Source organism: Gopherus flavomarginatus, chromosome 12 (assembly GCF_025201925.1).
Source record: "Gopherus flavomarginatus isolate rGopFla2 chromosome 12, rGopFla2.mat.asm, whole genome shotgun sequence".
Lineage (NCBI taxonomy): Eukaryota > Metazoa > Chordata > Testudines > Testudinidae > Gopherus > Gopherus flavomarginatus.
Genome location: NC_066628.1, coordinates 5,041,996 through 5,057,227, shown reverse-complemented (window position 1 = coordinate 5,057,227; position 15,232 = coordinate 5,041,996). Strand labels below are relative to the sequence as shown.

Here is a 15,232-nt window from a genome sequence, read left to right as displayed (position 1 = left end):
CCCAATAACAGAGACACTGGGGATCCCACAGCAGCCAAAGTGACCATTTGGGCTGCTGTGGGCTCATGCTAGGCAGGTGGGTATGCCTATGCAAACAAGATCTGCCCCTGACGTTCTTTTCCACACTTGCCATAATTCACCACCAGATGTCAGGGTAGAGCTCATCCTGACTCTGCTTGCATGCAAAAAAATAAACTTGTTTTAATTTAAATAAAAAATCTGAAAAAAATCCAATTCTGATTTTTAAAGTCACAGCGTATCCACCCTGATCAGACCCATCCCTGGGATCAGTTTATTATGAAAACCCTGTGCAAATACTCCACAACAACAGGTTCAAAAACATAGTCCATTTATTACCCCCCATGCATATAGTCCTTAAAATCCCATGACATTTGGTCCATCAATGTCTTTCACCACCCCAGGGCTCTTCTCTGATCCGCTTCTGTCCTTCTGCCGTGTCAGCCACCCCAGCTGGAGTGCAAACCCAGTCTTCCCAGCAGCCTCTCCCCCGGGGAGTTCATCCTCACCCGAGAAATATCCAGCACTCACCCTGTTCTGTTACCTTTCATCTCTAGCAGATCAGCCCTGCCACTGTTCCCCTGGCCCTCAGCTCCCTCTGGCTCCAGCATGGAGACATCAGCCGGTTAATCCCTCTGCCACGCCCTTGCCTTCAGCCTTTCCTGTATCACCATCCTAGAGCACTGTTGCTCTCTAATGTGTCTCCTGAAGCCTTGGATATTAAAATACTGTGATTTAAATATTAACTAAGCTAAGTTATTAACCAATCAGGATGATTTTACTATGGTTATTAACCAATTGTAGTTGATAAAATAATATCTGGACAGTCAATAAAATAAAAGAATAGTTGGTCAGTTGCTGTGAGAACACATGGCGGTGTATATATCATATATATAATAGGAAATGAAACAATGGAGTCACACGAGTGTGGTTCTTTTGGGTCACACGGATACCTAATTTGGCTCCTGAACCACTGAGGATCTGACTAGAGTTTACTGAAGCGCTAAACCAGTTTTTGAAGAACAGCAGTCTCTTCTGCAGGTGTAGAGAGAATATTTTCTTCTTTTCAATTTATTCAACAAGTTCAGTTCAGTGAATGGTTCGTTCAAAGTTAAGAGTTGGAAAAGCTTTTCTGCTCCACCCCACTCCTTCCAATGGGTGAATAAAAACTAGAGAAGCCCTGGGGAGAGTCTGTAAGGAATGAAGACCCAGCTTCCTTCATCTACAGGTAGTGGAAGGTGTCTCCCCAATACAGATTTTCCAAGCCTAGTTCCTAAGAGTCTCAAGGTTCTGACTCACAGCATATCCCTTCCCCATTGTATGGGTATCAGGTTTGCTGCAGATCCAGTGTCTCCATGTTCTGCAACGCGAGCTGCCGAACCAATCCTCATCAATCAGAAAAACACAGTCGCCGCCTCCTCTTATCTGAAACCTGCAACAGAGACACCCGGGGTGGGAATCAGGGAGGGGCGGGGCTTTGCCCATCACTCATGGACAGGGTGGCACCCAGAGGCATCGGCCCCATTTCAGACTCCTCCCTGGCAGGTGTAGGCAACAAGTACAGTAACTCTTCACTTAAAGTTGTCCCAGTTAACACTGTTTCGTTGTTACATTGCTGATCAATCAGGGAACGTGCTCATTTAAAGTTGTGCAATGCTCCTCCCTGGCAGGTGTAGGCAACAAGTACAGTAACTCTTCACTTAAAGTTGTCCCAGTTAACACTGTTTCGTTGTTACATTGCTGATCAATCAGGGAACGTGCTCATTTAAAGTTGTGCAATGCTCCCTTCTAATGTCGTTTGGCAGCCGCCTGCTTTGTCCGCTGCTTGCAGGAAGAGCAGCCCGGTGGAGCTAGCTGATAAGGCTTGGAACCAGGTTAGGCCAGCAGCCCCCCATCAACTCCCCGCTCCCCTAAGTTCCCTCTGCAGCAGCTGCCCAGCAGGCTAGCAATTGCAGCTGTCCCTCCCCCCCATTGCCATGTGCTGCTCCTGCCCTCTGCCTTGGAGCCGCTCCCCGAGACTCCTGCTTGCTGTGCGGGGGGGGGGAGAGGGGAGAAAGAGGGGGGCTAAGGTCAGGGTGTGTCCCTCCCCCTTGCTCCTACACCCCACTTATCCCATCTTCCATAGAGCAGGGGACACACGACAGGGCTCAGGACCAAGGGAGCTTGCTGGCAGCAGCTGCAGTCTCAGCAAGCTGATCTAATTAATAAGGCAATGTACTTAAAGAGGCAATTGGCATCTCTCTCTCACACACACACGGTGCGGTGCACGACTCTGTCTCTGTCTGCGATGCTGTCTCCTCTCCCTCCGTTCCTGCTGCCTTGCAGAGTGTGAGAGTTAACCCTTGAGGGCTCAGCTGAGTGCTAGTTCATCATTTAGCAGTAAGGCATCCCTGGGAAATATCCCACCTTCTGACTCCTACACCTCAATCAAGCTTCACAATCATCATTACTGTGTACTAGTATTAAATTGTTTGTTTAAAACTTATACTGTGTGTGTATATATATAATATAGTCTTTTGTCTAGTGAAAAAATATTCCCTGGAACATAACCCCCCGTTTACATTAATTCTTATGGGGAAATTGGATTTGTTTAAAATCGTTTCGCTTAGAGTCGCATTTATCAGGAACAGAACTACAACGTTGAGTGAGGAGTTACTGTAGTGGCTATTGCATGGCAGGGAGAGGAGAAAGGGGGTGGGGCTGAAAGACGACAGCTGGGGCTTCCAGAAGAGTCTTTATGCTGGTAGATATTAGGCACGACTTGCCCACTACTCAGCTTTGCCTGATGCTCTCACCTGGACCCAGCTTTCTCTCCAGGCCCATTCGGCGCAGAGAGGAGAGAATCCACAGGCCTCTCACAAAGCAGCGAGCAGCAGCAGCTGTCTGCGGAGAAGAGTTTGATACGATCCTCCCCAGGCAGCTGGGGGACTGTCAGAGAGGCCGCAGGCCTGTTTCAAACCCGATGGGCTGTCAGGACAGACTGTTAGTAGTGAAATCAGATTTCTCCCTAGAGCCTCAAATTACCCCAATAGTGAAGCACCCTATTCTTCTCCGCACATCACTCTTCAGAGTGGGCTTAGGGAGTCTAACTTCCACCCGGACAGCCCAATGGGGAAGGGGGAGCTTTGGTTAGTGTCTCCTCCAGCAACCTCTCTTGTGCCTGGAACTGTGATGCATTGTAAGCCCCGTGGGGCAGGGACCATCTTTCTGTTCTGTGATCGTACAGCGCCTAGCACAATGGGGCCCTGGTCTAGGACACTGAGGTGCTATGTTACTACAAATTATGATAACACTGCACAGGGGCCACAACTGCTGGTGGAATATTGGTTTTAGTCCATGAAAACCAAATACCAAGAAGAGCCCAAACAACCTTGGTTGAATATATTCTTCATCTTTTGGCAGCATGGCAGACACTCACGATCTAACACCGAGAATGTTACTGGAGGGAAAGGGACTCACCGATTGTCGAATTCAGTGCCATTGGGCCATCTCCAGGGCTGGCCTAGCTTCCTCTGGAGGCCGATCCAACGGTCGAGGAAGCCCTTATAGCGCAGCAGGAAATCCTGAAAAATAAGACAAGGCAGATTATGTTTAGGCCCCTGGCTCTGGTGCTCGCCTGCCCCTGTGGCTCTGTGTGGTACCCAGTCAGAAGTTCTGGTTGGGCCACCTATAGTTTGCCAGCTGAGAGCCCCAGGTCCAATGACACCAGCCCAGCCTGTGCCACAGGGGGGATGAGAACAAGTCGCAGTTTAACAAACCAGCTGTGGGTCATGAAGACAGGACTCAGTGACAGCAGCAGTTCTCCCCTCCACCAGCCCTGCTCTACGTTTGGAAGGGGTCAGAGATGGCAAGGGAAGGGCCATCAGGAGAGCAGCTGGAAGCTCCCTCCTCTGACAGCAGCTTCAGCCGGTGAACCAATAGCTGGCTGAGAATCCCAGTTTGATGGACGTCCCATCAGACTGGGGCCTGCTCAGCTGGGAGCCTGGGGACACGTGCAGGAGCTGTGGGCTGCTCAGAGGCCATTTTACCCCATCTGTGTCCATCCCCACATCCATGTTACATGGACAGACCTGACCCTGCCCCATCCTTCTCCACTCCCCTCTGGGGCTGGGCAGCTCTTAGGTTTTGCTGGCCCCTCTGCCCTCCTTCCCAGCAGCGTTGCACATAGCGCCCCGCCTCCTCCCAGCCAGAAGGCAGGAACAGCTCTGCAGAAGGGCAGAGCTCACTCCCTGCACAGCCCAAGAGTGTTTCCCCTGGCGTCCACGGGGTCACTGGCTGTGGTGTGCTGGAGAGGCAGGTCCTTCGAGTGCTTGGTCATGTCAACTCCAAGTAGGTGTGTGCGCACAGTCGTCGGAAGGTTTTTCCCCTACCAGTACCCGTCGGGTGGGCTGTGAAGCCCCCTGGAATCCTGCCTTCATGGCGGTGTATGTAGGTCCCTGCCAACCCGCAGCCTCCTCAGTTCCTTCTTACCGCCAGTGACAGTCACTGGAGCAGCTTTTCTCTTGCCACGGCAAACGATCCCCTAGTGGACTTTTTTTGTTGTACCTGTAAATAGTTGAAAACTTAGCTTTTCACATGGAAAGGACAGGGCCATTTTGAAATTCGACACAGCTCTTCATTGCAATTGCTGAGTAGGTGAGGGGACTCCCGGTGTGGTCCCAAAGGATCTCGTCATGGATCACAGCCTGTTGCAGAGCGTGCTACCACCCAGCAAAGATACCTGCCCCAGCTTTAACAGCGCACAGGCCTCCTCAGCAGCATTCCTGGTGCAGTCCCCCATTCAGGACATCTGCAGGGCAGCGACGTGGTCATCAATCCACACCTTTAGATCGCATTACCCCATTACTCAGCAGGCTAGAGACAACACAACATTCGGCAGGGCAGTGCTGCAGTCTGCGACTTGGTGAACTCCGACCCCTCCTCTTAGGAGATGCTTGGGAGTCACTGACTTGGAAGTGACATGAGCAGGCACTCAAAGAAGAAAAAACAGTTACCTACCTTTCAGAATTGTTGTTCTTTGAGATGTTGCTCATGTCCATTCCAAGACCCACCCACCCACCTCCTCTCTGTCGAAGTATCCGGCAAGAAGGAACTGAGGAGGTAGCGGGTTGAAGGGACTTTTATACACTGCCATGAAAGTACCACTCCAGGGGGCTCCACAGCTGACGCGACAGGTACCACTAGGGGAAAAACCTTCCGACACCTTCGCGCACACACCTACTTGGAATTGAGATAAGCAACACGTCTTGAAGAACAACAGTTACGAAAGGTAGGTAAAAGCAGTAAAGAATCCTGTGGCACCTTATAGACTAACAGACGTTTTGGAGCATGAGCTTTCGTGGGTGAATACCCACTTCCTCAGATGCATGTAATGGAAATATCCAGGGGCAGGGATATATATGTGTGCTAGCAAGCAAGCTAGAGATAACGAGGTCAGTTCAATCAGGGAGGATGAGGTCCTGTTCTAGCAGTTGAGGTGTGAAAACCAAGAGAGGAGAAACTGGTTCTGTAATTGGCAAGCCATTCACAGTCTTTGTTCAATCCTGAGCTGATGGTGTCAAATTTGCAGATGAACTGAAGCTCAGCAGTTTCTCTTTGAAGTCTGGTCCTGAAGTATTTTTGCTGCAGGATGGCCACCTTAAGGTCTGCTATAGTGTGGCCAGGGAGGCTGAAGTGCTCTCCTACAGGTTTTTGTATATTGCCATTCCTAATGTCTGATTTATGTCCATTTATCCTTTTCCGTAGAGACTGTCCAGTTTGGCCAATGTACATAGCAGAGGGGCATTGCTGGCATATGATGGCGTATATTACATTGGTGGACGTGCAGGTGAATGAACCAGTGATGGTGTGGCTGATCTGGTTCGGTCCTGTGATGGTGTCGCTGGTGTAGATATGTGGGCAGAGTTGGCATCGAGGTTTGTTGCATGGATTGGTTCCTGAGCTAGAGTTATTATGGTGTGGTGTGCAGTTACTGGTGAGAATATGTTTCAGGTTGGCAGGTTGTCTGTGGGCAAGGATTGGCCTGCCACCCAAGGCCTGTGAAAGTGTGGGATCATTGTCCAGGATGGGTTGTAGATCCTTGATGATGCGTTGGAAGGGTTTTAGCTGGGGGCTGTATGTAATGGCCAGTGGAGTCCTGTTGGTTTCTCTCTTGGGTTTGTCTTGCAGTAGGAGGCTTCTGGGTACACGTCTGGCTCTGTTGATCTGTTTCCTTATTTCCTCGTGTGGGTATTGTAGTTTTGAGAATGCTTGGTGGAGATTTTGTAGGTGTTGGTCTCTGTCTGAGGGGTCAGAGCAGATGCGGTTGTACCTCAGTGCTTGGCTGTAGACAATGGATCGTGTGATGTGCCCGGGATGGAAGCTGGAGGCATGAAGGTAGGCATAGCGGTCGGTGGGTTTTCGATATAGGGTGGTGTTAATGTGACCATCACTTATTTGCACCGTGGTGTCAAGAAAGTGGACCTCCCGTGTAGATTGATCCAGGCTGAGGTTGATGGTGGGGTGGAAGCTGTTGAAATCATGGTGGAATTTTTCCAGAGTCTCCTTCCCATGGGTCCAGATGATGAAGATGTCATCAATGTAGCGTAGATAGAGAAGGGGTGTGAGTGGACGAGAGCTGAGGAAGCGTTGTTCCAGGTCGGCTATGAAGATATTGGCATATTGTGGGGCCATGCGGGTGCCCATAGCAGTGCCACTGATCTGGAGATATATATTGTCATCAAATTTGAAATAGTTGTGTGTAAGTATAAAGGCACAGAGCTCAGCAGCCAGTTGTGCTGTGGCATCATCAGGGATAGTGTTCCTGACAGCTTGTATTCCATCTGTGTGTGGGATGTTTGTGTAGAGAGCCTCTACATCCATGGTGGCTAGGATGGTGTTTTCTGGGAGGTCACCAATGCATTGTAGTTTCCTCAGGAAATCAGTGGTGTCGCGGAGATAGCTGGGAGTGCTGGTGGCATAGGGTCTGAGTAGAGAGTCCATATATCCAGACAGTCCTTCAGTGAGAGTGCCAATGCCCGAGATGATGGGGCGTCCAGGATTGCCGAGTTTGTGGATCTTGGGTAGTAGATAGAATAACCCTGGTCGGGGCTCTAGGGGTATGTTGATTTCTTCTGGTGTTAGTGTAGGGAGTGTCCTGAGTAGATGCTGTAGTTTCTTAGTGTATTCCTCAGTGGGATCTGAGGGAAGTGGCCTGTAGAATTTGGTATTGGAGAGTTGTCTGGCGGCCTCCTTTTGGTAGTCAGACCTGTTCATGATGACAACGGCACCTCCTTTATCAGCCTCTTTGATGATAATGTCAGGGTGGTTTCTGAGGCTGTGGATGGCATTGCGTTCTGCACGACTTAGGTTGTGAGGCAAGCGATGTTGTTGTTCCACGATTTCTGCCTGTGCACGCCGGCGGAAGCATTCAATGTATAGGTCCAGGCTGTCATTTCGACCCTCAGGAGGAGTCCATGTGGAGTTCTTTTTCTTGTGCTGTTGGTGGGAAAGCTCATGCTCCAAAACGTCTGTTAGTCTATAAGGTGCCACAGGATTCTTTGCTGCTTTTACAGATCCAGACTAACACGGCTACCCTCTGATACTTGAAAGGTAGGTAACTTTTTTCTCAACAGGTAGCCCATTGGTCAGGAGCTGACCAGGCCAGCCCAGCCCTACAGAGGGGGATCCTCCCATGTGGGGCTCTGGGAAAGAGAAGGGTGGGCTGGGAGTGATCCCTGACTGGAAACCCAGCTCTAGCCAGAGCTGGGATTCGGCCACCAGAAACACTCTCAGGTTTCCTAGCATGAGAGGCAACAGGTCAATTTCTGGACCTCTGGGGCTGAGCCCAGCCTGTTTCCAGCCCTGCCAAGCCCAGTCTGTTGGGTTAAAGCATCTGCCGCTCTCTCACCTTTTCCTGCTCACTGTCGATCCCAGCCAGGGAGGCATTGAGTGCAGAGCACTGGCTCTGGCTGTAGGTCCAGTTCCCGTCAGTCTCTGAGAAATAGTAGCATTTCCCTCGGTACCCGATCCAGCCGTCCGGGCAGCAGGGCACTGCAGGGGGGTCTGGAGCAGCAAGAGGTGCTTTGGATTTTTCCACTGAAAGTGAGACAAGTAACACAGGGTCAGAGACACTGTTCCCCTCAGCCTGATTCTGTAGCTGAGTGAATGAGGGAAGAGAATTGCTTCAGATCCAAGCTTAACCCCCTGGTAACTGTGCCAAGGGAGGAATGAGACTATTTGGAACAAGAAATGGACAGCCGCCTCCCCCTCATCTTCTTTAGTGGTTCAGTCTCTGGGGGGGGTCACAATCACAGGAAGTGCAGCTGACGAGCACCCCAGAGCAGAGTGCAGCAACACCAGAGTCACCATGAAGGCGTGGAGCAGGCAGGTAGGGGTAGGGTGACCATATTTCCCTACGCTCAATACAGGACAGCTGGTAAAATTACTCGTCTTCAAGCGAGTTCAATGGCAATCAATCAGAACTATGCAGTGCAATCATTTAAATTAACAGCAAGTCGATTGAGCCCCTGTGGGGGAAGGAAGGAGCCTGCCGGCCAGGCTGCTCGTGAGTTGAGCACTCCAACCAGGGGCTGGTTCTCTGCGCAGCGCTGGGAGAGGGATGGGCCCTGCTGGGGGAGGGGGGATATGGAGGAGCAGCTGGGCTAGTGGAAGGTGAAGGGGCAAAGCAAGGAGAGGGGGATTGTGTAAAGGGCCGATGGGTGGGCAGCAGGGGCGACATGTAACTTACCTGGACACCGTGCTCACCAGCCACCGCTGGCTGGCTGGAAACAGGATGGGGGCTGGGGAGGGAGCAGGGTCCTGCTGCCTGAGAGCCGGCACGCAGCAGGGGCTGTGCTGATGGACCAGCAGGGGGAGCTGACAGCCCCGCGCACTGCATCTTCGCCCCCCTCACCACTCCCATCATTGGCCACTGCCCCCCGCTCACTGCTAGTGGGTGGGTGGCTGGTGATCAGGGATCCGGACAGAGCAGGACCCGCCAGTACTGATGGGAAGGAGACAGAAAATTTGGGACAAATTTCCCTATTTTTAAGAAAAAGTCAGGAGACCTGCAGGAGGGCTTAAATACGGGACTGTCCCTTTAAACACGGGACGTCTGGTCACCCTAGGTAGGGGGAACGATACCTGATGGTCGGCACAGAGCAATATTGACACCAGACAGAGTTCAATATAATTACATGAGATGCTGGGTCTGCTAACCCAGGGACGTCCTGCTCCCCCAGCTGCCTGGTTCCCCTCTTTGCTTTAGAGATGCGTTGAGATTAAGACGGGATTAGACTCACAACAGGAAACAAACCCAGGGGCTTCTTGGAGCAGCTTGTCTTGGAACCCACAAGGGAAGAGGCAATTCTTGAGTTAGTTCTAAGTGGTGCAGAGGATCTGGCCCAAGAGGTGTGTGTAGCTGAACTGCTCAGCAACAGCGACCATAATGTACAGTGCACCCGGAACAGTATAAACAGCAGCCCTCAAACGGCACCGACTGGGCCAGTTAGCATCTCTGGGGGACCTTCACTTCCGATTTCTTTCATCTCAGCCTCAAGGCGGGGTTTGATACTGAAAGATACGGCCTGAGTCAGTGACACAGGAGCACCCACCAGCCCTGAAAAGGGGCTGCAGAAAGACCAGCCCGATAACGGCAGAGCGGTGTGCTGCAGACGGGACGTGCTGCTTAGCAACTATGAGATAGCAGGTATAGAATCCATCAATAAGGTCTGTCAATAATGTGCCCTTTGAGCGCTGCTGATCCTACAGCTCCATGTGCACTGTACCCTAGACACACAATATGTGTATGGGGAGCTGAGAAGCTCTGAGGTGTAGGAAGATTTAGCACCATGAAAACGTCCCCACTTGATATCTCTGGGCCTCAGTTTCCCCATCCAGAAAACAAGAGATAACAAGCTCTCTGTGCCTCACAGATCTCCAGCTGCTAAGGTGATGGGGCTGCATAAGCCTTTAGACAAACTCCTTTCTCATCTGACTGCCGAAGCCAAAGGGGACAGGGAGGAGAGATTCTGTGGCTGCGACAGCTCCAGGGGGAGCAGAGACTGGCTGGGACATGAACTTACCTATTAAAAATGCTGCTAGAACAGCGATAATGATGATCAATATAACTAAGACTGGACGGGAAGCACATTTCCTGAGTGTGTGGTCAGACCCAGGGCCTGAAAGAGACAAACCCATGAGTGCTTTTGGGGAGCAGACTCATTAACAGTATCCGTGCCTGAGCTGCTGTGGAGCAAGTATCTACTGTGATTCCCAGGGTGCTGCTCTTCCCGCTCTGGGTACAGACATTAACTACAGCCCCCAGTCAGAGGGCTAAACACACTGATAAACTCGCCCAGTCCCAAATGATCCCACATTCACCAACCAGGATGGCCCAATACCAATACTTATTTAATCTCTCCCATTGCTCCTCTCACAGACTCTCACAGAGCTGCTACCCAGACTGGCTCTTGGCTCACAGTTCCCCAGAGCGGTGAGGGATGGGAACATGTCTCTCACTCACCTTTACTCTGCCCCATGCTCAGCCTTTGCCCTCCGCCTGAAGGAATCAGACTTCCCCCTCCACACCCAGCCGCTAAGCCTGCCAGCTCCAGCTGTATCCACCCCCACCCCAGAGCCTAAGACTGGACACTCAACTCCTTCCCCCCCCTTACAGGAAGCTCATGCAAAGGCTATCTGGTGTCAATGGTGTATGATTGAAATGTACCATTGATATCACTGATATTGCCACTGTTATATAATTGCAACAAACCTTGTACAACATATGTCATGGCAGGTGTCAATAGAAAAGTTATGATTGCTGAGTATGATTATCCGGTGCCTGAACATGTAGCATCTTTGTATCTGAAGTTATGAATATTGACTTATGTACCAATATTTCAAATGGGTTTGCTCCTGGAGAAACACCTACAAGGTAGTTTATTTACATCCACTCTGGTCAACACATTGTGAATAAACTATTCAAGCTGATGGACCTTTAAAGAAAACTTAACTTTTCCATTGCGTCATAGAAGAAACTTGTCCCCCACCAGTGAGCCTTCCTGGGGCCGCTTTAGACAGAATTTGGGCAATGGCTGCTCCTGAGAGTCACCAAAGCATGCATGAGCATGTGACTTGCTCATGTGACCCTGGACTCCATCTTGTGCCTGTACTTTTCCACACACTGTGCTGGGGGCTTCGTTTTGGGACAGTGACATGGGAGAAGAGAGAAAAGACCTTGGAAATATCTCCAGTTTGCCTTCATTTCCTGCTTCATTTCTCTGGTCTGGATTTTTAACAAGGAAGCTCTAAACGGGACTGATAACCCCCAACCTGCTTGGGTCATTTCCAGGGAGACTTTTGCAAACTTGCAGTTCGTTTCATCACTGCTACAAACCTGATCCAAGAACTGAGCGCATTCATTCGATTGCCTTAAACACTTTATCTCTCTCCTTCTTTCTCTTATAAATAAACCTTTAGATACTAAAGGATTGGCAACAGCATGATTATTGGGTAAGATCTGAGCTATGTATTGACCTGGGTATGTGAATGATCTTGTGAGATTAGAAGAACCTTTTGTTTGATGAAATTGGTTTTAAATAGCCTCACATCATGAAGTTTGGTGGTTTTGATGGTAATGTAAGAACTGGAATGACTAAGAAAACTGCTTTTCTGACTTCTTGTTAGCTGGTAGAGGTGAGACAGAAGTTTACTTTTATTACTGGTTTGGTATATCTAATGGAGACTAACCACCAGTCTGGGGAGTGTCTGCCCTATTTCTCAGCAGTCTGTCCTGAATTTGTGACCCACGGAGGCCCGGTGACACCCCTCCCTTAAGGGAAGCTCATACAAAGTCTGCAACGTGACAAGGCTGTCTGAAGGCATCTTCAGCCCAGACTGCAGCCACTGAGCCTGAGAAACAAGGGGTTTCTGTCCCAATATTCCACACCTGCTGTCTGGTCACCCTATGCCAGCGGCACTGGCAGAGAAAGGTGAATGCACTGGCTTGGCGTGCGCCCACAACATGAGTTACCTGCTGTCCCCAGACACCTGCTTGTTACTCACACAGACACAGGGCCCTGGGTACATGCACACAGCCGAACCTGCTACTGCTCTCCTGTTTCAAAGCCTGGCCTTTGGATAAGGAGAGAGAGAAGGGAAGAGGAAAAAGTGAATGGAGACCTGGGTCAGCATTTCAGATGGGTGAACATTCCCCCCTCCCGCGCCCCGTCCCTTCAAAATTGTCTCTGAATCCATTACCATGCCACTTGGGTCCACCCAAGTACCAGCCATAGGGGCAAGCTGGGTCCCTGGGCCATAGGAGCCCTTGGGGTGATCAGCCTCCTGCTACTCATACACACAGGAGGTCGGACAAATTGCAGCTGCCACTGAAAATGCACCCCCATCTGAGTCAGTCTCATTCTTTCTGCCCATCCAAGCCTTTGCACAGAGGCTCCAATTACCTCTCTTCACATCTCCACTGCAGTGAAAGTGCTCCTCCATCTCGCCTTTCTCTTGGAGTCCCTGGGGGGCATGCTGGACTCCGAGCAGTTCAATCTCCCTGGCTACAACTCTCTGCGATTCAGGATCCATGTACATTCAGTTACGCACCGGTTTAGTTTAAAGGCATGATGCTCAGCCAGTGAAAAGCGTGTGCATGTGTTCCTATTTTAACCAGACTGATTGCGATTTAGCTCCACGTCCTCTAGGAAGAGGTTTAAACTAAACTGAAATAAGAGTGTCTACACACGCGCTTGCACCAGTTCAACTGAAACTGTTCAAGTGTGGGTACACACGGCCTCAAAACAAAGTCGGTTCCGATCAGCAGCAGATTCTCAGTTCTGCCTCCATCTTCTTTGTAGTTTTTCTGGATGAGAGGGAATCCATGCTGTAAAAAATTAATAGACGCTGAGAGCAGAAGGTACCATTGTGATCTGTACAACACAGGCCATAAAATGTCAACACATATTTCCTAGGGAGGATCTTTTAGTGGTGGGCGGACTCATTATTTTTTCTTTTTTTTTTTTTGTCGATCGTGTATAGTTGAATTTGCATAAGTTAAATGTGCATATAACGCGACTCCACTGTATATGCAAAGTGGCCCATTGAAGTAAGGCACGCATGCAAGCTCTGAAGTGTGTGCGCATCTGACTGTATGAATCTCACGCCCATCATGTACACGTTTCAAGCTGTTAGCAGATAACGGTTTAAAGATCTGACACACTAACACGGGAAGAAAACGAAAATCTGTCTCAGAATACGGTTCAGCACACAAGGAAGTATTCAAAAGTTTTTCAAAAACCAAAACGGGAGAAAAGGATGTAGTTGAGTGTAAACACTGCAATCAGGGTGGATGCAACCACTAGGCAAACTGGGTGGTCACCTAGGGCGCCAAGTGGTTGGGGGGCATCTCAGATTTTTCCTCCCTCCCCTTCCTTCCCCTCATGCAATCTCTCCCCCCACCCCCCGACCCCGCTGCTGCCAGCTGCAGTACTTAATGACCCCTGCAATCAGGCACCCAGTCCTGCATCCCTGACTCTCTTCTGCATTGGGGCCAGCACTGCGGGTACTTCCCAATCCCTCACCCTCAGCCCTCTTGACTGATCACTTCTGCCTGCCCCAGGGGATGTTTACAGGGGTTTTCCTGCAATCACTCGAGTCCTGAGTGTGCTCTGATTGGCTGCAGTCAAAGCAAAAGTGAAGATTAGCTCTTGCGTTTCTCCTCCCTCTCCACTCTTCCAAGTCAACAAAGTGACGTGTCGTTTCCCCTTTCTGCATCCCAGGCTCCCGCAGGCCCCCCCCAGCCATGCCCCCCACCCAACCCAAACTCAGCACAGGAAGGGGGCTCTGCCCAGGCAGGGACTGTGGGGCAGGGAGGGGAAAGACCCAGCAGAGGGAGGGGCAGGGAGACGGGCTCTGCCTTGGCAGGGACTGGGGGAGGCCCAGCAAGGGGGCAGAGACTGGGGGACAGTGGCCCCCGCAGGGAGGGGGGCAGAGAGGAGGGAGAGCCGCGGAGGGGTGGGGTTGGGACACCACTGCAGGGGCCAAGTCGTGCAGCGGGTGGGGAAGACTTGGGGGTCCCTGCCCGAGTGCCACCATAAGCAGCAGTGGAAACTTACCAGCCTCGGTGGGTGCGTCCCACAGCCGAGTCCCAGGCAGCAGCGGGACCTGCACCGGAAACAAACACACATCGCGGAGCTCTTACAGCAGCTGCTGCAAACCCGTAGGGTGGCTGGTGAACTTCCTTCCATTGGTCTCAGCACGAACATCGCAGCCCCTTCCTGCTGCTCTGGCTCTGGGCTGACATCCGCAGAAAGGGGGATTACACCCTTGTTTTACACCCTTGTCAGCGCCAGTCAGATAGATTCCATCTCATGAGTCCTTCCTCTCCGCCCTTCCACGCAGCTCACAGGAAAGGAACTGAGACTAGAAACGAAAAACTCAAGCCCAACCCGCAACACGCTGACAGACTTGTGGAAGAATTTAGAGGCTGTGGGACCAGATAATCTGAGCCCTGATCTCAGCTGGGGCAGGAACTGTCTCTCGCTGTGTGTTTGTGCAGCGCCCAGCACAACAGGGCCCTGATCTCAGCTGGGGCGGGGACTGTCTCTCCCTGTGTGTCTGTGCAGCACTCCGCACAACAGGGCCCTGATCTCTGCTGGGGCGGGGACTGTCTCTCCCTGTGTGTCTGTGCAGCACCCGGCACAACAGGGCCCTGATCTCAGCTGGGGCGGGGACTGTCTCTCCCTGTGTGTCTGTGCAGCACTCCGCACAACAGGGCCCTGATCTCTGCTGGAGCAGGGACTGTCTCTCCCTGTGTGTCTGTGCAGCACTCCGCACAACAGGGCCCTGATCTCTGCTGGGGCGGGGACTGTCTCTCCCTGTGTGTCTGTGCAGCACCCGGCACAACAGGGCCCTGATCTCAGCTGGGGCGGGGACTGTCTCTCCCTGTGTGTCTGTGCAGCACTCCGCACAACAGGGCCCTGATCTCTGCTGGAGCAGGGACTGTCTCTCCCTGTGTGTCTGTGCAGCGCCCGGCAAAAGGGCGCCCTGATCTCAGCTGGGGCAGGGACTGTCTCTCCCTGTGTGTCTGTGCACCGCCCAGCACAACGGGGCCCTGATCTCAGCTGGGGTGGGGACTGTTTCTCCCTGTGTGTCTGTGCAGCACCCGGCACAACAGGGCCCTGATCTCAGCTGGGGTGGGGATTGTGTCTCCCTGTGTGTCTGTGCAGCG

The 15,232-nt window shown here is 51.5% G+C and overlaps 1 protein-coding gene across 8 annotated transcripts in view; it reads right to left on the bottom strand.

Moving 5' to 3' along the window:
• Positions 1-332: 332 nt before the first annotated feature.
• The window catches only part of LOC127032316 (C-type lectin domain family 2 member D-like), a 279,024-nt gene continuing 264,124 nt past the window's right edge, over positions 333-15,232 (bottom strand). For 3 of the 8 annotated variants that reach the window (XM_050919522.1, XM_050919520.1, XM_050919524.1), the window contains exons 3-7: positions 12,064-12,132; positions 10,083-10,178; positions 7,907-8,094; positions 3,478-3,581; positions 333-1,450 (exon numbers count right to left, since the gene is read on the bottom strand). In XM_050919522.1, the coding sequence (XP_050775479.1) occupies positions 1,285-1,450; positions 3,478-3,581; positions 7,907-8,094; positions 10,083-10,178; positions 12,064-12,132 (623 nt within the window). In that variant the 3' untranslated portion in view covers positions 333-1,284. Of the gene's footprint in view, positions 1,451-3,477; positions 3,582-7,906; positions 8,095-10,082; positions 10,179-12,063; positions 12,133-12,461; positions 12,887-14,117; positions 14,244-15,232 lie in introns of those variants that run through there. The other 5 variants (XM_050919519.1, XM_050919521.1, XM_050919523.1 and 2 more) reach the window with 5 other exon arrangements.